The 20,919-nt window shown below is 38.2% G+C and overlaps 2 protein-coding genes and 1 long non-coding RNA gene across 6 annotated transcripts in view; 1 reads left to right on the forward strand and 2 right to left on the reverse strand.

Moving 5' to 3' along the window:
• The window catches only part of LOC137202980 (uncharacterized), a 282,286-nt gene that overhangs the window by 209,952 nt on the left and 51,415 nt on the right, over positions 1-20,919 (forward strand). For all 4 annotated transcript variants that reach the window (XR_010932821.1, XR_010932822.1, XR_010932824.1 and 1 more), the window contains one exon: positions 2,363-2,480. This is a non-coding gene — a long non-coding RNA (uncharacterized lncRNA). The remainder of the gene's footprint in view (positions 1-2,362; positions 2,481-20,919) is intronic.
• Positions 1,162-2,256, reverse strand: CCER1 (coiled-coil glutamate rich protein 1). Its single transcript, XM_067698741.1, has one exon. It carries the CDS (start codon positions 2,254-2,256, stop codon positions 1,162-1,164), a length of 1,095 nt encoding a protein of 364 aa, XP_067554842.1.
• Positions 8,826-20,919, reverse strand: part of EPYC (epiphycan) — a 35,521-nt gene continuing 23,427 nt past the window's right edge. Inside the window, exons 3-6 of the mRNA XM_067698742.1 lie at positions 17,003-17,161; positions 15,951-16,153; positions 14,554-14,649; positions 8,826-9,165 (exon numbers count right to left, since the gene is read on the reverse strand). Of these exons, the coding sequence (XP_067554843.1) occupies positions 8,995-9,165; positions 14,554-14,649; positions 15,951-16,153; positions 17,003-17,161 (629 nt within the window). The 3' untranslated portion in view covers positions 8,826-8,994. The remainder of the gene's footprint in view (positions 9,166-14,553; positions 14,650-15,950; positions 16,154-17,002; positions 17,162-20,919) is intronic.

Consider the following 20,919-nt stretch of genomic DNA (forward strand, 5'->3'; position numbering starts at 1 on the left):
GCAGACTCTCAACCACTGCGCAACCAGGGAAGCCCGCAATATCTTTTTTTTTTTTTGCGGTACGCGGGCCTCTCACTGCCGCGGCCTCTCCCGTTGCGGAGCACAGGCTCCGGACGCGCAGGCGCAGCAGCCATGGCTCACGGGCCCAGCCGCTCCGCGGCATGTGGGATCTTCCTAGACCGGGGCACGAACCCGTGTCCCCTGCATCGGCAGGCGGACTCTCAACCAGTGCGCCACCAGGGAAGCCCAAGGCCAATCGTCTTTAAAAAAAAAAAAAAAAAAAAAATCCATTCTGCAAAAACTATTTTTATTATTCCTGTGAACTTATGACAAGGAATGTATCCAGGAAAAAGGCTTCAAAATCTAAGCTATGTTCCACTGTTTGCAGTTTGCTTGGATTTTAACTAGGTGTGCAAGTTGACTTCTGACCATGGGGAATCCTCTACATTCATGGATTTATGGATTGTTGAGGCCATGGCAGATAACCAGTTCCACAGAAGCAACTTCACGCTCTTCTGAGGAAGATCCGTAGCACTGTGGAACAAGGAATATAAATGAGCAATGCCACAAGAGACTGCAAATGGGGTTACCAAGATACAACCCTCAAAAATGAACTCTGAAGGTGGAAAAACTACAAGAAAAAAATATTAAAATAGGCGTTTTAAAAAAGTTTCAGCTATCATGTTAAGAGCACTGATGGACATTCAATAGACACGGCACATGCTTCTTAGGCATGGAATGTATAAATCTGTTATAAAAAGAAACATTTTCAGCACTGCCAGAATTTAAAAACAAAAAATGAAAAACTCAAGCATCTAGAGGGGAAAACACCAAATGAAAAGATTCAAACTGTAGTAATGACTATTTGGCCTTTAACTATTTCCAGTTAAATTATATTTGAAAGCTCTCCCTCCCCCAGTCATAGCCATACACAAGCACACCAATTTTTAAACGTTTTATAATGGCCAAAGAAGGGGTTTACATAGATATATTTGTTAATGGAACTCATTTTTTAATTAGTTTTTAATAAGTTGCTAATTCATTTTAGCCTCACATCAGTTCCATCTCATTTCCCAGTCCCTTTCCTGATGTCTAACAGTTAATGTCCTGTACCATGAGGTCAGCTTCCTGTGGCACTTTGGGAATTATCTGTTTGGGGTTTCAATAAGTACAGTTTATAAAGTTCTCTGTCTCTTCTTCAGCCCCCACTAAGGTTGATAAAGGCATTTCCAGAGACAAACGGTTCTCTTCCTCCCTCTGCTCTTCCTCCTCCAGCCCCTCCCCTTCCTCTTCATGCTCCTCCCCCTCCGCCCCCTCCTCCACGGAGTCAGGTTCTTCGGCCTCCTCTTCATCCTCCCCTTCTGCGTCCTCCTCCTCGCTCTCCAACTCCTTGCAGTCACACTCCTCCTCGCCACACTTCTCCTCCTCCTCCTCATTTCTCTCCTCTTCCTCTACCGGCTGTGGGCTTGGAGACTGGTTTTCCTCATCCGGGTCCGGACTGAAGGCTAGAGAGGGATTCTGCCCAAAGCTATACAAAGTTGCCCGCAGCTCCGCGTCTTCCTCGCCACCGCTGGAGGCCGCATCGTTTCCGAAGGAGCCGGCCGCGGATGCGGTGCCGCCCGCCTGGGCCTGCTGCGCCCGCAGTGCCTCCTGCTGCCGCATATCCTCGTAGATCTGGTTCATGATGAACTGGGTGGTGTTCCGCGGTGCCCGCAGGCCGGGTTCCCGCCACCCGCACAGATTGACCGGCCGCAGCAGCGTGCTCAGATCCTCTGAAGGGCTCCTCTGGAAGGAGCGGCGAGGGTCGCGGCGCAGGCCGCGGCCCCGGCGGCCCCAGTGCTTCTTCCGGGCCGGGGGCCTCGCCCAGCCGGGGTTCCAGGGGCTGCGCCAGCAGGAGCAGCAGCAAAGGCAGAATGGGTGCAGGCCGTACACCCGGATCACTTGCACCCGGCCAGGGGGCTTCCAGAATCCCTCCGGAGGTGGGTGCCAGGGTCCTCCCCAGCGCCCCCAATTAGAATACACGGCCCAAGAGGGACGCCTGGGTGGCTGGAACCAAGGTCCTGAGCCGTGCTGTTGCTTCGGCTGTTTCCTTGGGGGCTCATACTCGGCCTTGGGACCATAGCGATGCCACTGCCTGTAAACCGGAGCGCCCTTGAGCCTTCGATGGCAGGAAGACCAGGTGCTTAATGGGGCAGAGGACGCCCCCCCGTGGCCCAGGTTAAGAGGATCCTCTTTTCTATCGAGGGGCTGGGTCATGATTCAGGGAGCTCTGAGAGGTCTAAACGGAAGCGTCCTAGAAGCTGCCGTCAAGTTTGGCCAGATCTGACGGTCTGAAGAGTCTCATGTCTCTCTCTCTGCGCAGCACCACGTGCCTGCTGTTGGGATCACGCCTTTCTCTCCAAAAGGACCCCTCTTCTCTGCTCGCTCGATCGTTCTTCCACGTAATCTCTGCCCCTTGGCACCCGGGTTGTCTCGTCCAGGTGAGTTTGGGTGGGACTGGGGCTGGGTAAGGATGGGGGGGAGGAAGGTGTTGGTGGGCGACGCGCAGTGAGACCCGCTCCCGGGTCCCACACACCCCCGCCTCACAGGAGGCTCGGGCTGGGGACGGGAGGGGCAGGGGTTGCGCGTTACCTTGCGGCTCCTCCTCAATTCAGGTGCTTCACCGCCGCCGTCCTGGCTAGACTGAGGCGGGGTGGGCAGCGGCAGCCTTTAAATACCGGCCAGGGGCCCTGCGCGCCCACCGCATCCTTGGTTGCCCCGGGAGACAGCCAATTGGGGTTGAGGTCGTTGTCCCTGGGCGTGGAGTTGGGGTTCCGCCCAGAACGAGGTTGCCCGTGAACATTCGCAGGGGGCTTGTGACGCAGTTTTTGAGGGAGGTGGCGAGGGGCGGGAGGCTGGATTTGTGCTGCCCACGTTAGGAAACGCTTGAGGCAGTTTATCTGAACCCTTAAACCACCTTGAGGTGCGAGGTTGTAGAAGATGGACCTTCGGCTGAACGCAGAGGTGGGGGTTGGGGAAGAATTTGTGTATCGAAAAACAATATCCTACACCTTTGGGACGGCCCAGGGGGTAAAGAGAAAGCCCTCGGAGTCAGAAAACTGGGCCCCACTCCTTACCTTGTGGTCTGTGCCCACTCTTCTAAATCCTAGGAGCTCTGTGTCAACGTACCTGAAACAAGACGGCAAACGTTTATTGCGTGTGCTTACTGCGCGCAGGTGGGCTCATGGCACATAATCCTCATGCCTACTCAGGCACATAATCCTCATGCCTATCTTATGCAAGATAACAATCTATGCATTGTTACCACATCTCATAGATTAGGAAACGAAATTAATCTACCTAAGGCTGTGGGACTGATGAATTTCAGGGCTAGTAAACCTGAGCCTGTTTGACCTCAGAGTCCAAATTCTCCATGAGATTACTATACTACACTGCCCAGGCACCTTAAATAGGACTCTGGTGATGAGTACAAGGAATCTGTATGGACAAGCAGTTTACTAATTGTAGCATATGCAAAACATATGTCCGTTGATTAAACATTACCAGGATGTATACCATGGGTTTGTACCTAAAAATGCTAGTATGCCAATTACATTTTTCCCTTTGTTAACCAGACAGTGTGGTACCTTGGGAGCTTTTATAGTATTAAGGTTAAGAATATGGGCTTTGATTTAAATAGACAAGAGCCTACCCTGAATGATACTATATGGTGGATACAAGTCATTATACATTTATCCAAATCTGTAGAATGTACAACATCAAGAGTGACCCCTAATGTAAACTATGGACTTTTGGTGATAATGATGTGTCAATGTAGGTTCATTATTAACAAATGTACCACTCTGGTGGAGGATGTTTATAATGGAGGAGGCTATGTATAAGTAGGGGGAGAGAGTGTATGAGGAATCGCTGTACCTTCTCAGTTTTGCTGTGAATCTAAAACTGCTCTAAAACACAAGGTCTATTTAAAAGTAGAGGTGTTTCCACTTCAACTTACCAATTAACCTCTGGAAGCCTCCAGTTCCTTACCCATACCATGAGTATAGTTATAGTGCCTGTTCCAGAGTTATGTTAAGGATTAAGTAAGGTATTGATTAAAGCACTTAGCACAGGTACCCTGTGAACACTCAGTAACTGTGAACTATCATCACTACCATATTTACATGCTTTAGGACTTGTAAAGAAATTGATACAGTATACGTAAAGATAACTAACCCTGTGCCTGATGCAAAAATAGACACCCCCATCCTTGGGTCCTTTTCTTGTCCCACTTTTGAGAAACATCAAGAAAGTGCTACCAGCCTTGATCCTACAGAAAACCACTGAGTATATCTCCTTATCACCTTCCTGTGTTGAGTGGAATTGTGCAAAAATGGAACACTGCCCACTGGGAACCTGAGTCCATACAAGCTTCCACTGAATGATAGAGAAGCAAAATTAGGGGAAGCCCTGATGCTTACAAAGGTCATTTATGCCTTCCTGCTTGAAAATTGAGAACAGTACATGGATTCCTGGTTCAGCCCTCCACCCTTTGCTGTGGGACCTATAGATTCCACAGGCATCATTCAAGTTCATTTGCTCTGTGGTTTGCTGAGGAGACAAGCCTGCTTGACTCAAAGTGCAGAATGCTGACATTTTTAGCCTCCAATGTCTCTTTTTGGATGGAGACTCATACACTTGGCCTCAGCCTCTGATCTGCTTAACTTGAAACGGAATGGTGATAATCCAGATTTATTTTTCTAAGAATATACTTGGTATATGATATTGAGTTTTAATTAAGAGCTTTAGAAATTGAACATGTTGCTTAGTGGAATTCCCATCAGTTTCTTCTTTTTTTTTTAAAAAAGATTAACTCACAGGTAATTAAGGACATCATTTTTTTGAACAGTTGATGTGAACTTTATACCAATAATACTGGCTTTATACACTTTTTTCATGGTGAGATGTATATCTTTCATATTCATCCTCCCTATTAAAAAAAATTAATGCAGGATTGTTTTGTGCTACTCTTAAGAGAAGCAGCAAATTACAATTTATGATTATTGTTTTTTTCAATAGATTGACATTATAATACACGTACTGGTAAATCACCCAAGAAAATTAGCACAAGAACATGTTAAAAACCACTGTCAGAAATGCAGCTAAGAAATTTTAAAGACTTTTAAAATTGACCCATACTCTTTAAATGCTGCAAAATGAATTATTTTGATTCAACATTAAAATATAACACCGTGTTTTTATATATTGTATTCATTTATATTGCTACATAAAAAGTTCCCATAAACTTAGTTGCTTAAAACAACATACATTTGTTATCTCAGAGTTTCCAAGGATCCTGGAACAGCTTAGTTGTGCCCTCTGCTCAGGGTCTTACCAGGGCTGTGATCAAAGCATTTGGCCATTTGGGTTCTCACCCTGCTGCTCAATTAGGGAAAATCTGCTCCCAAGATTATTCATGTTCTTGGCAGAATTTGTTTTCTTTTGTTTTCTGTGGCTGTATAGCTGAGGGCCATACCCTTTAGCTGTATGTTGGCTGAAGGAAGCCTTCAGGTTTCGAGGCAAACTACAGGTCCTCGAGGACAGCAGTGGTTCTAGCGGCTGCCCATAGTTCCTTTCCATGGGCTTCCTCAACATGGCTGGTCACCCCATCAAGCCAGCCAAGAGCATCTCCTTAGTGCTTCCTAGCACAATGAACACACACAGACACACACACACACACACACACACACACACACACACACACACACACACGCGTATTATAATCATGGAGCTTGACTTTTGTGACATCACTCACCTTTGCCATATCCTATTGGTCAGAAACAAGGCCCAGGTCCTACCAGCACTCAAGGAGAGAGGATTACACAAAGGCATGAACACCAAGAGGCAGGAAATCATTGGGGATCAACTTAGAGTCTGTTTGCCACACATTTCAAGTCAATGCAGTAAAATATGTCCTTCGTATTAACTAGTTACAACTTTATTTGGGAGATTTTAATGATATTGTTGCATTTTGAAATTCTGATAAGTGCCATGTGACAGCATGGGTTTTGCTATGTTTTATGTTATTCAGAGCATTATGTTGTTAAGTTGAAAACACTGCAGTCTTGGTGTTGATTTTTGTGCATTTGGGTGACTTGAAAAGAATGAATCCTAACACTTGATGGCAGTAGTAACTCGTTCAAAATTCAGTCAGTGAAAGTCCTTATATGAAAGAAACTACGTGAAGTTAGACCCTTTATAAATATATTTGATCATGAATACCTTATTTAAATTACTCCAGGTTGCCAATATTAATTATTATTTATTCTAGTGTGGTGGCATTGGGTATATTTATTAGAGTTTAGTATTTTTTGACAGGCTTTTGGAACTCAAACCTCAGCTAATTAAACTTGTAAATAAAATTCTTTAGAGAAAAGTTGGATATACCTGATACATTTGGTCAGAGAAATGAAATACAACAAGTATTTCAGATTTATCTTTGTAACCAATGCATTGCTGTGTTATACGAAAAATAATGTCAATAGAACTCATTTTATGCACTCTCAAAAACGTGCCTTTTTCCACCGTGAATATAATCATGTAATTTGAAACCATCTAGCAGTTCCAGAGGCTAAATACAAGGTATTAAGCCTTTCTGACTTTTTGAAAGTGAGAAAAAAGGAATTTAAAATAACTCATTGCTTTGTCTTCATAATTTGGGAAGTTGTGGGGTTAGTTTGCAAATTGGTGAGGCATGTTGTGAATCAGGGAATACCACTTCAGTATTTTCAAAACATTTATGAATTCTCATTATTTAAGTAAATTAGGAAGGGAAAATTAACTTTGTAATGAGATAACTACAAAGACAGTGTTGCTACAGATTTAAAGAGAAGTAGGATGTGAATTTTACACTCATAATAGTACTATGTGTAGGTATTATTTGCTATCGTCCTTTGAAAATATTACTAACCCTATAATAACTCAAGGTTTTCAGACGATTAACACAACACATTTTAGGCCTGTCATCTGAAAAACCTGTGTATTCAGTAAGAATTAATTAGGAATTTTAAATGGAAATGTTTGCTTATAAATAGTTTTAAAGTACACTGTAATACGGGGCAATAAAATGCAGTGTCCTCCCTTTTGGAAAATAACCTGTAATATTTAGAGAAAAGTAAATGTGTGTAGCAAATTCATAAAGAAAAAAACGTTGTCATTAAAAAAAGGATTGTATTTAATCAGGGATCAGTTTTAGAGTTTTGGAGGCTAGGATGTCCAAAATCAAAGTCTCAGCTGATTTGGTTTCTAATGGGAGCTCTCTCTCTGGCTTGCACATGGCTGACTTCTCATTATGTCCTCACATGGCTTTTCCTTAGTGCATGTGCACATACATAAACACGCACACACACACAAACACACACACAGAGTAATCTCTTTTTCTTTCTCTTCTTATAAGGGCACAAATCCCATCATGAGGACGCTATCTCATGACCTCATCTAACCCTAATTAAACTTCCAAAGGCCCTGTCTCCAAACATCATCACATTGAGGGTTAGAGTTTCAACATATGAATTCTGGGGGTAAACATTCAGTTCATAACAACTTCTCTGTCCAGCCTGTACACCACTTTCTTGTATTATAAAACAGGGAAAAGTTACATTCATAGTATTTGAGGCGGGACAGTGGAGTGGAATGGGATAGACCTTTGGAGTCAGCCCTTAATCCAGGGCAAATTATTTAAGCTCTGTCTCTGATCTGTGACTTGGAATAGTCATTACTATCTCCAGCTCCTAAGATGTTGTGAATTAATACATGCAGAACACCTCAGTAGATGCCTGGTACGTATTTTGTGTCTGAGAATTGGCTCCTATTATAACAGTGTATATCCATGTAATGGGCTGATATGTGTTGTTCAGAATCAGTAGAGCTGTATGTGCCAATATGACAAACATCACCAAGAAATATTTTTAAGTGAAACAAGGAAGGTGCAGAATAGTGATTATCTTTTGTGCTTAAAAATCCATGTTTACATGTACTGATACATACATATTGGTGGTATATATATACATGTAGCAAATGCATACACTTTTCTGTAAAAAAAGGGAAATTATTTATGTGCAAGTTTTTGTTTCTTATGGAAAACTTAATAAAAGTATGCAAGAAACCATTGACTATTTCTAAGGAGTGGAGCTTAGGGTTTGCTGCTGGAAGGAAACTCACATTTCATTGTATACTCTTTTGTTATCTTTCAGTTTTTAAGCAAGTGCCTGTATTATTATCATACATTTCAGAAAGATCAACTTTTTCTAGAAGGTACTCCTCAACTTCTTCCCTACTGTGATTTTCATATCATTGTTTATGTTTTCCATTTTGTATATTTTATTTTTTTCACAGGCACAGAAATATGCCAGTGTCAGTTTAGGAAAGGTCTGAAATGAGTTGGCAGGTCTTTAAGATGATAAAATATTTTTCAAATACTGAAGCTATGTATATTATTATGCTTATTTGCATGTTGTGATTATAATGAATATTTTTCCACAAAGCCATTATAATTTTCAAATATTTTTATTCTTTTCTTCATTTTCTTTCATGAATTTGAAAAAAGAAACATGTTTTAGTGAAAAAAAAGGAGAGAAAAGTTTAATTAAAAACATTTAAATCTTGGCAATATACCTAAAATGTTAATTTTTAATTTTTATTATATGATTAATTTAAAATTATAGAGGATATGAATCCCTAAAACTTGCAGATTACATGTGACATATAAGAATATCTGTGAAATATTTTCTATCTTTTAGTTTTGCACTTTCTGTACATCTTTTAGTTTATTCCTGATTCATCTCGTGTTTTCTTAGATTCCTAAATTGCTATCATATATTATAACTTTTAGCTGTATTTTATGTAATTATCTTTCAGAACACATTTTGAAAGTATCATGCTGAGTTTTCTTTTGGAAGAGAGCAGTAAGAATTGTTTTGTTGTAGCAGGCATCATAACGCTGACCATTATCTGCAATTAGACAAGATTCCCAATAGGCAAACGAGGTAGGCATATGTAGGCTTGAGGAGTTTTGCTGAGATTGATAGGGTTTCCATCCAATCGAATATCCTCTAGTGCCTTACGAATATAAGTCAAATTTTTAACATTGCAGAAGGTATCTTCACGCATCTCCAGAATGTTGTTATTCTAAAAAAGATTAAAATAAATGATTAGACATGATATAACATATTCTTGGTATTGATTAATAATATAGTCCATTTTGCTTCACCCCTGTTTTTACTCTTTCATTCCTTCTCTCATCCAAAAATGCACGTTATGTGATTATTATACATCAAGCACTTTCAAAGCAGTGGGGATAGATCAATTAACATAATACACAAGTACGGAGCTTGTACTTCAGTAATGGGAATATACAATAAGGAGGTGAAAAAACAAATTTAAAGAAAACAAGTTATTTCCAAAAACGATGTGAACTCAGAAGAAAGGATGGTGACTGTGAAAAGTTATCTTAAGAGGCAACAGTGGAGCTGAGCATGGAGTGACAAGGAGACATGGGCATGGAAAGAGCTGAGGCAAGAATATCCCAGGCAGAGAGAACACCAAGTTCCAATTCTGAGTAATTAGTATGGAAAGTTTAAGAATGGGAAAAAAAGTCAACATGGCTGAAGTGAAGTGAGGGAGAGAGTGAGCAAATGTCAGGAAGATATAGGTCTGGGCAGGGCCCAGAACTAGATTTTTTTTTTTTCCTGTACGCGGGCCTCTCACTGTTGTGGCCTCTCCTGTTGCGGAGCACTGGCTCCGGACGCGCAGGCTCAGTGGCCATGGCTCACGGGCCCAGCCGCTCCGCAGCATGTGGGATCTTCCCGGACTGGGGCACGAACCCGTGTCCCCTGCGTCGGCAGGCGGACTCTCAACCACTGCGCCACCAGGGAAGCCCTAGATTTTTTTAAATAGCTTTATTGAGTACATTTCACATACCATAAAATTCGCCCATTTTAAGTGTACAGTTCAGTGGTTTTCAATATAGTCACAGACTTGCATAAGGATCACAACAGTTTAATTTCAGGGCATTTTAAACATCCTCCAAAGAAACCCCATAGATATTAGAAATAACTCCCCATTTTCCCCAACCTCTAGCCCCTGACAACTTCTAAACTACTTTCTGTTTCTATGGATTTTCCTATTCTAGACATTTCACAAAGGGAATCAAACAATATATCATCTTTTGTGACTGGGTTCTTCCTCTCAGGATTGTATTTTCAAGATTCGCACATGCTGCAGCATGTATCAGTACTTTTTCTTTTATTGCTCAATAATATTCTTCTCTATGGATATGCCACATCTTTGTTTATCCATTTATCAGGTAATGGGAATTTGGATTGTTTCCACTTTTTGGCTCTCATGCATAATGCTTCTATGAACATTTGTGTACAAATTTTGTGTGGACATACGTTTTCAGTTCTTTTGCATATGTACGTAGGAGTTGAATTGCTGGGTGATATGATAACTCTGTGTTTAATATTCTGAGGAAGTATTAAACTGCTTTTTAAAATAGCTGCACTCTTTTACACCTCTACCAGTAATGTATGAGGGTTCCATTTTTCTCTGCATCCTAAGCAAAACTTGTAATTGTCTGTCTCTTATTTTAGCCAACCAAGTGGGTGTAAAGTGGTATCCCATTGTGGTTTAGTTCATTGCTAGCATAGAAATACAATTGATATTTTATGTTGATTTTATAACCTTCCACATTGCTGAACTCATTGATTAGTTCAAATAATTTAATAAATTACTTGTGAGTTTCTACTTAAAATATTTGTAGATCAATTTGGGGGGTATTTCCATCTTAATATTAAGACTTCCAAACATGAATATGGGGATATCTTTCCTTTATTTAGCTCTCTTTCCCCCCAGGTTTATTGAGGTAACTTTGACAAATAAAACTGTAGATATTTAAGGTGTACTGCATTATGTTTTGATTTATGTATACTTTGTGAAATGGTTACCACAATCAAGCTAATTAACATTTCCATCACCTTACATAGTTACCTTTTGTGTATGTGTCTGGTGAGAACACTAGAGATCTACTCTCAACAAATTAGAAGTATACGGTATAGTGTTATTAACTACAGTCACCATGCTGTATGTTACACCTCCAGAACTTGTTTATTGTGAATAACTAAAACTTTATACCCTTTGACCAATGTCTCCCTATATCCCCCACCCCCCAGTCCCTGGTAACCACCATTCTCTGAGCTTGACTTTTTTAGATTTTACACATGGGAGAGATCATATAATATTTTTCTTTCTATAGCTGACTTATTTCACTTATTTCTCCAGGTTCATCCATGTTATTGCAAATGGCAGGATTTCCTTCTTTTCTCAGGCTTAATAATATTCCATTGTATACATAGACCACAATTTCTTTATCCATTCATCCATTGACAGACATTTAGGTTGTTTCCATATCTTGGCTATTGTGACAAGTGACACCATGAACATGGAAGTGCAGATAACTTCAAGATACTTATTTCATTTCCCTTGGACATATACCCAGAAGTGGGATTGTTGAATCATATGGTAGTTCTGTTTTTAATTTTTTTTTGAAGAAATATCATACTGTTTCCCATATCTGTATCACCTTATATTCCCACCAACAGTGTACAAAGGTTACCTTTTCTCCACATCCTTGCCAACACTTAACTTTGGTCTTTTTGATAATAGCCCTTCTAACAGGTGTGAGGTGACATCTCTTTGTGGTTTTGATTTGCATTTCCCTGATGATTAGTCTTGTTGAGCTCCTTTTCACATACTTATTGGCCATTTGTATGTCTTCTTTAGAGAAATGTCTAATCAACTCCTTTGCCAATATTTTAATTAGCTTATTTGTTTTTTTCCTATTGAGTTGTTTGAGTTCTGTATATATTTTGGATATTAACACCTTCTCAAATGTATGATTTGCAAATATTTTCTCCCATTCCATAGGTTATCTCTTCTCCCTGTTAATTGTTTCCTTTGCTGTGCAGAAGTCTTTCAACAATATGCCGTAGTTTTCAGTATACAAATTTTGCATTCTTTTATTAATATTATTCTTAGGTAATTTATTATTTTGCGACTATTATAAATAAGTTTGTTTTCTTATTTTACATATTTTCTTATTACAAATAAGCTTGTTTTCTTAATTTTATTTTCAGATTTTTCATTTCTAGTATATACATATACATTAGTATTTATGTATTGATTTTGTGAACTGTCATATTGCTGAACTAATTTATTAGATTTCTATTCTGATCCATGGCTTATTAATGAAGGTGTTGTTTAATATCTACATATTTGTGAATTTCCTGTTTTCTTTGTTGTTGATTTTTATTTTAATTTCATTGTAATCAGAAAAATGCTTTGTATGATTTCAATTCTTTTCAGTTTGTTGAGACCTGTTTTGTGGCTTCGTATATTGTATATCCTGGAGATGTTCCTTGTCACTTGAGAAGAATGTATATCTGCTGTTGTTGGGTTGAATGTTATATAGATGACTGTTAGGGCTAGTTGGTGTATAATGTTGCTCAAGTCTTGTGTTTCTTAGTTGATCTTATGGCTAGTTGTTCTATCCACTATTAAAAGTGGAGTATTGAGGAATCCAATTATTATTGTTGAATTGTCTATTTCCCCGTTTAATTCCGATAGTGTAGTCTTTATAAATTCTGAGACTCTGTTGTTAGGTGCATGTGTTTATAAGCATTACATCTTTCTGATGGATTGACTCTATGATTACAAAGTGCCCATGAGGAATAATACAGATTTAGTGCCTATGCACTGTACTATTTTCTTTGCTAGGTAATAGATACACATTGTTAATAATTATCATGCCTCACCTTTAAGTGATACTTCTCATGTATCAGTAAATGCAGTACCCACTTTATAAACTAAAACTGAGACGCAGGGAGGTTTAGATATTTGTCTAATCATTAAATAGTGTCAAGTAGAATTTCAGCCCAGGGAGTCTGATTTTGCCAGAGTTGTCATTCTTAATTATTATACCATATGTTGAAAAACATTTTTCAAATGAATCAAAAAAGGAGATTTTTATATGAGCATTAAAATGAATATAAAATGAAGATAATTTAAATTAAAAACAGCTTTATACTGGATATTGCTGAGGTGATTGTGAAAGAGAAATATTTTAAAAGGTTCACTTAATGCCTTTTTAAACCTTAGAATAGGGACTGTAAAGCCAATTACTTCAAAAAAAATCTTATATTGTATATACAAGCGCATTCAGTTTAAATATAACATCAGAGACCTGGTTACTCTGTAGAAGTTAATATCAGCAAAGACAATAATAATAAAATTTAATTCAGAATTGGAAAAAAATTCCAAAATTTCCCTGACGATGCCCTTGAAAATCCTCTTCCAATCCTAAACAAGTCAAGAAATCCTCATATTTATAGAAATTCACCCCCAGAAAAAGAGAGACCAAGAGAGAGCCATAGAGAAACAGGACGAGCACCAGAAAGAGAATACACATTAAGGAAGTTAACACAGCCAGAAAAACTCTCAAAAGTGACAGACTCAGACAAGACTCATAGACAGATATTCACAAAAAGACACCAAAAAGAAGTATGGAAAGATATAAATAGGAATAAAAGAAAATTCACAGAGGTAAATAATTACAGGGTCCACAGAGAAAAAAAGAATCAAACTTGCTCTCACATAGCAAAATCACTTCTTGTGATGGTCTATACTTTATTTTTTGCTAAAAGATTGTAATATTACACCATGATATTGTGTCTTTGAGCACATAATGGTTGTGTTCCCTACAGATTTATTCCACAGATGAAATTATTACATTGATTACAGCTGTAGAACAAAAGTTACTCATATCTGAAATAATTTATCTTTCTTTGTTTCAACAACCAAAAACATTTTGTTTTAATTGATCGTATTTTTAATATATTTAGAAAATATTAGATCATAACATTTTGAAAATGTGTTTTCACTCATTATTTCAGAGATAAAAGGTAGCTTAAAGGGATTTAAAATAATGCAAGCTTTCAAATATGTTTGTTTAGAAAAAACTGCATTTTCTTAATCCAGAGAGATGGAAGTCTGTCATCTCTCAGCAGATAGGAATGTCCTAGGATTGAATTTTCCTCAGTACATGGAACCTAAAATCAAGACCTAAAACTGACATTTTCCCCCCCTGAAAGCTAGAAATCAAATCAGATTTTTCTTTCCCTCTTTTTCTCTTCCATTTCTAATCTTTACACATTTCTTCAGCAGATGAAGCTCTCATTTTTTTAAAAGAAGCTTTGTATGTCAAAAAGATGCATTATGACTTGGCAAAGAATGAAAATAAAGACTAAACTCATCAGAAATAAATCAGTAGAGATAAGAGTCATGAATGTACAATTACCTTGTACTCAGATTGAGAGAATGAATTCAAGACAGGAGAAAAGAAAAGAAAAATTGTCACAGTGTATCAACATGCCATTATAAACAGCTTTTGCATCCCACCTTCACCTGTTTGCTTCTGTTTTCCATGGAGGTGTTGGGGATAACTTACTAGCAGAAGCCTACCTGGAGGTGAAGGGCCCGTAGATTTTCTGGGAGTGGCAGAGGGATGTGTTCCAAGTTGTTATCGGAGAGGTAGAGATGATGGAGATCATACATATCCTGTAAACATTCCAAATGTAGGGTCTTAATAAAAATTAGTGGTGCTACAGTTGTATTTTTAATTCCCTGTCTGTGAAACTATTTGTGAAATAATACATGCCTGTTCAGGTCTTGTTTTGTAAAATTGAGGCAAATTAGTTTTCTGTGTTACTGGACAATTCAAATGAGTTTTGGAAGAATTGATAGCAAGCAAATATCTCTCTATGCAAATGAAACATGTTTCTCAATCTCTAGGCAGAAGCTTTCTTTGCCCACTCTAACTTTCTCTATTTAAGCAAGGCAGCGACTTCCCACAGAAGACACTCTGCAATAGGATTTTGAGGATTTTGGTGAGACATAGCAAGAATTTCCTTCATGTTACAGGAATGGAGAAATGAAAAGTTCTCCCCAACAAAATCTTGCTCCAGCCCAAGTACCAGGTAAAGGGCAGCCTAGCAAGACAGAATAAGTTTAGATAATAACAGGTCTACTCTAGCCAAACATCACAGGACAAACTGTGACTCACTACCACCCATGCCAACAAAATCTGAGTGGAGAGACTAGATTTTGACCTTTGCCAGGCTCTAGTGAGGTGCCCTAACTTCCTTGCCCACCAGGGTGGTGTCACAGGAGAGCTAGTGGAGAGACAGGGTTTCCACCATTGCTCAGTGCTAACGGGTCCATGTAACCCCCTGTAGCCTCCATGGAAGTAATGTGATGTCCCTTCAAACAGTAGTTTAAATTTGTTTGTTCAACATATATTTAGAGGAGCAGCTTGAATGGAGTAAGAGTGGGTAAGAAAGCCAATCTGGTTACTATTCTCAGATTCTATGCTGTTATTCCAAGCAAGTCACTCTAACCCCAAACTTGTTTCCTTCACTTAAAAAACAAAATGCATAAGATTAACTGAATCCATTCTCCTTACAAAATAATTTAGAAGGTTTCTACCCTCAAAGGCACCACCCACACTCTGTACAAGTAGTTGTCCTTCCAACCACATAAGATACTCTTGTTAAGTGGCATTTTTGGTAAATACAATTCACCCAGCTTACAGCATTTCCAGGTGCAATTTATAGAGTGGTGCTCCAGATAGCCACGCACTTCTTATTCCAGCTCTGCTTTCTGTTCTTGGTGATTGAGCAGCCTCAGAATGTACCAGAACACAGTATTTCCCCAAAGCATGATACATAGTGTTGTAAAGTTTATTTTAGGAGTTAAAACTCTCATCAAATTGAATCCCTTTGTGGAAATAAAAAGGCTAGTCATTGATAGCAAAGGGAATGGGAAGATGAAAGTCTTTCATATTCAAACTCAAAACTCACTTTAAATGCTTCTTGCTTTATTCCTTTCCTTCCAAGTCTATTGTTGCTAATATCAATAAATGTTAAAGTGGTTGGCAATTCTGGGAGCTGCCTTATCTTGTTGTCACGCAGGACAAGCTCTCGGAGTCGAGGTAGCTTTCTGAATGCATCTTCATCAATCTCAGATATTAAATTTGAGGTCAGATCAATCTTCCTTAGATCATCTGGAAAAAAATGAGGGAAGTAGTTAAATATTCTTGAATATGTTTTGCTCACATAAAAATAGGAATATAAACTTTCCCATATACAAGCAAATATAAATATGAATTTAATTAGCAATGGACAACTAATGAAACAATTATTTCTAACAACTTCATAAAAATTTAATTGTTTCCCCCAAATACTATTCATATTTATGCTCTTATAAGAAAGTGTAACTTTAGCAAAGAAACTGACTCATTATATTTAACTGGTCTTTTCCCTATATTCTTCATAAACTTTGTCTGGATTTTCTATTTAAAACATTTTTCTCATTGATGGCAGATTATTGTATTTTCTAATAGTAATAGATGCATTAGCATTAAAATACAAAAGCATTAAAAAGAAACTTTCGAATGATTAAAACACTTAATGAAGACAAGTACCAAAATTCTTCAAAGTTGACAACAATTATAAAGTCAGAATTTAGGTTTGCATTCATCAGCCATAAAGCAATTGTGCTTTACTGGAAGTCTATTCAAACAAGCCAGATCCTAGTAAATATATGACCATGACTTTCTACTCTTATTGTTACAACATGATAATGAGATTTAACCTATAAAATAGAATTATTTGTGATTTTTCTTTATTTGAAAATAGTTTGAGAGTATCAACAACTATATAGTTTCATAACAACCTTTATAGTTTTCATAACAACCATTTTTTCTCATCATAAAACAAACCTTCAAAAGTAAAAATAATTGATTTGAGTCATATTTTGATATTCAAGTTTCATTTTCGGTACCAACATTTCACAGTGCAAACATTTTAGGAAAAGTCTGTAAAGAGAAGGGTATTAGTGCCATCATCCTTACTTAGGCTTGCAAAATCATTTCTGTTGATCTTTTTAATTCTGTTAAAGCGGGAATAGAAATAAGCAGTGTTCTTGGGCAGCGGAGGAATAGCATCAAGTTCATGGTCATCACAGTATACAGTGGTACTTATACAAGTACACAGAAGGCAGGTTGGAAAGTCTAAAAGAGGCAAACAATATATGTAAGCAACAAAAGCAACTTCTAACAAATTATGTGATTACGAATATTTATTAAACAAGATTCGCATCTCAGACTATTCTGGCATATTTAATATTTTCTCATATAGTTTTCTTTAAATGGAATATTAAAGTCAAATATACCAACTAAGGCTACCCCAATAATTAGTATATTCTTTGTAATGCTTTAAAATTTTATTTTAAATTACTGAGTGAATATTGCATGGTTGTTGCTCTTATATTTACTGGAAATTCTATTTTCAGATGTAAATATTAACATTGTGGTTTTTATAAATTTAAAACATCACATATAATATTTTTATTAGGTCTTTCGTTCAATATTTAAACAACCCACTGAAACAAAATCAAGAAAAAGGGCAATGATCATTAATATTAATTCACTCAATGTGCATTTATTAAATCTTTTCTTTGTAAATGGCACTGTGCTAGCTGATGAAACAGTGGTGAGCCAAAGAGACAGTTCTGTTTTGTAATCTGCTATGTAAGATGAATGTTAATCACAAATAAATAAAATGATGACTGTGGTAAATGTCAAGAAATATCATAGGAGCATAAACTACAGGAATTTGATTCAGTCTGAGAGTCATCGTTTTCTGAGGAGGTGATAATTGAGTTGAAATCTGCAGGAAGAACAAGAATTGATTAGGCAGGTGACAGGGAAGAGCATGCAGGCAGAGGAAGCAGCAGGTGCCAAGTCCCTTCACTTTGGAGGAACCAAAAGATGGTCCCTGTAGCTGCAGTACAGCGAGCATTGCAATGTTTAAGACATAACACACACGGGCCTTATAGGCTGTGTTACAGATTTTGTTCCTTATCTTAAGGATGGGCAGGGGTATTACATGATCAGATTTGCATGTTAAGATGTCACGCTGATTGAAGGTAAGCTGGAAGACTGATGGAGGGCCAGTAGGCAGAGAGGAGATGAGTTATCTAGATAAAAGATGACGGTTGCTTGGCTAGGGTAATGGTGATAGAAAAGACAACAGATCCAAAAGAGTTGTCAGGCTGGATTATATCTCCATTTATTAATCTATTTTTTTCTATCACCCCCGTACATACACACTCCTACCCGTCCTTTGCACTCTGTTTATTGGTCATGTAGAGGACAGTGAGCTTCAAGGGAGATAGAGAAGAAATGGCCGGAAGAAAAGAAGGACAATAGGATGGACGATGTTACGGAGGCCAAGTGGAGAGTTAGTTTGAAGGAATAGGGAATAGAAAATAATCTAAGCCTCCTGAGATGTCAGTTAAGGACTGAAAAATGTCTCTTGGATTAGTTACTGTGGGGATTATAGGAAACTTCAGTAAACACTGTGGAGTGATGAGGTTGGAAGCTGGATTACAGCCACGAAGGAGGAAGTTAGAGGTGAGGAAATAGTTACAGCACATACAAACCATGCTATTGAGATGTTTGACTGTAAAGAAAAAGGAAAGAAAGATGGTGATAACTATAAGAAGACGTATTTGTGGTGTGTATGATGAGGAAATGGACTAAAGTGGGAGAGATTTGAAGAAAAGAATCCAGAGGAAGAGAGACTGAATATAAAAAGGATACTGAGAGGGCAGCAGGAAATGGGACTCAAAACACAATGGGAAGAATGAAGATTTCAGTTTAATTTAAAATCTGTGGTGTGAAGGACGCCTCTGTGAAACCAAGGTTCCTAGCTCAATCCCTGTATGTATCATTTAGTTCATTGAGAGAAAGTTTGTTCTATAATTTGTCAGTTTTCCTAGTTGCTTCTGGTCACTAGTCATACCCTGGAAAAATTATGAATTAATGTAATTCTACCACTGTTACTGGAAAAAGAATGCAAAATTCTGATAATCATAGGTGTAGTAGGGGGAAAAAAACACAATCGGAAGAATTTACATCCCCCATGTGGGAGGACAGACAGTTCCTCTGTTGTAATAGGAGTAGATGCATGGATGTAGATGTAGGTAAATTATATGTCTGCAAACAGAAAGACCAAAGAACTGCTGACCAGAAGACTGCATTTTCTTTGTGAAGGAGGCGGCTAAGCTCTCTGATGAGTTTGAGGGGTTTAGGGAGGAGGAGAAAAAAGTTGTGAGACATGAGATTGATGGGGAAAGTGAACTAGCCATGAGAGATAGAAGAAGAAAGTGATGGAAGACTTTCTTGGGATTGCTCAGTGTCAATTCATCCCCATTTAGCTGAGACTTTGCTAGTTTTAGCACTGGAAGCCCCCGGTCTTGGGATCCCTTCACTCCCAGGCAAATCGGGACATTTGGCAGCCTTTGTTGAAGGAGCCATTCGTGGTTTGAGATCAAGAACTGGTAATGCACCTACTAAGGTCTTATTACTGTTGTTAAATAGAAAAATCACGTATAATAACAACTTCAGGAATGAAAACTATTTTAGGAATGTAAATCTAGGAAAAAATTTTAAGGGAGAGCTATGCATTATTTAGTACTTGCTAATTTTTCTAATCACTGTAAATGAGTATTTGCTACTTATCACAGTTTTTAGAAAGTAAAGCATTTTGTTCTATATATTCATGGTCATGCTAGTTTAATAATCACTTAGGGTAATTATATATAGTCACACCAGTTATTATTTAATTCTAGTTTTTTCCACTCATAACTCAAGCCTACTTTATGTGGCTTCAGAATACTATTTCTAGAAATTGATATTCATAGTAACAAATAATATTTTGACTTTTAATGTTTTAAATATTTCCAAACTATTTGCCTTTGATAAATTTATAAGATTTAAATTTAATTTTAAAGTTTAGAATTTCGAGAGATGCTTCCTCTTTGGAAAGTAAAATGTGAATTAAAATTTTAACTTCATTACTTATTCTCAGACTCCTTTAGAGACAAAAAGTTTTTTTAAGTCATAATTTTTCTTATATTGTTTCAAAACTGACATTATTGAGCCGTAAGTTTTACTAAAGCTTTTAAAAAGATTGGACATTCTGCTCTTCTATTGTTCCTGGCTCATTAGGTAATGATGCCAGATCAGTCAACTTTTGAAAGATCTGAAATTACTTAAAAGTAAGTAATGTTCTAGAGATATTTAATTTCCCTATTTTGAGGACTTTCTGCTGGATATATACATTTCCTTCTCACTGTGTGTGTATCTCCCTGGTTCTGTCTGTAGCGTGTTCTGCTACTTCATAGAAAGTTGACTATGTGGAAAGAATATGGTGTCTTCATTAAAGAAAGGGCTTAGTGGCCTCTGTTTTCATGCCAGCGCCCCTACGTACCACTTCCATGACCTTGGACAACTTTTATAGTATTTTGGAATTTTAGTTTTCCTATTTATAAAGCGAAGATAACAGTAACTAGTACTTAGTATTGTTGTATCTCTTCAAAGAGCTGATGTACATAAAACACTTTAGTGGCTGGCGTATAGGCAGCATTTCACAAAAGACAACATTTTTACACTACTTATTGGTGAACAGTTAAAAACTCACAGAAGCAGAGGGTAGATTGGTGGTTACCAGGGACTGGAAGGAGGGGGAAAGAGACAGCTGTTCAACAGGTATAAAGTTTCAGTTATGTAAGATGAATTAAGTTCTAGACATTTGCTTATAACACAGTTCCTATAGTTAACAATGCTGTATTGCACACTGAAAAGTTTGTTGAGAGTAAACAAAAAAGATATACTCTTCGGGCTTCCCTGGTGGCGCAGTGGTTGAGAGTCCACCTGCCGATGCAGGGGACACGGGTTCATGTCCCGGTTCGGGAACATCCCAC

The sequence above is a fragment of the Pseudorca crassidens genome, chromosome 11 (assembly GCF_039906515.1).
Source record: "Pseudorca crassidens isolate mPseCra1 chromosome 11, mPseCra1.hap1, whole genome shotgun sequence".
Classification (NCBI taxonomy): domain Eukaryota; kingdom Metazoa; phylum Chordata; class Mammalia; order Artiodactyla; family Delphinidae; genus Pseudorca; species Pseudorca crassidens.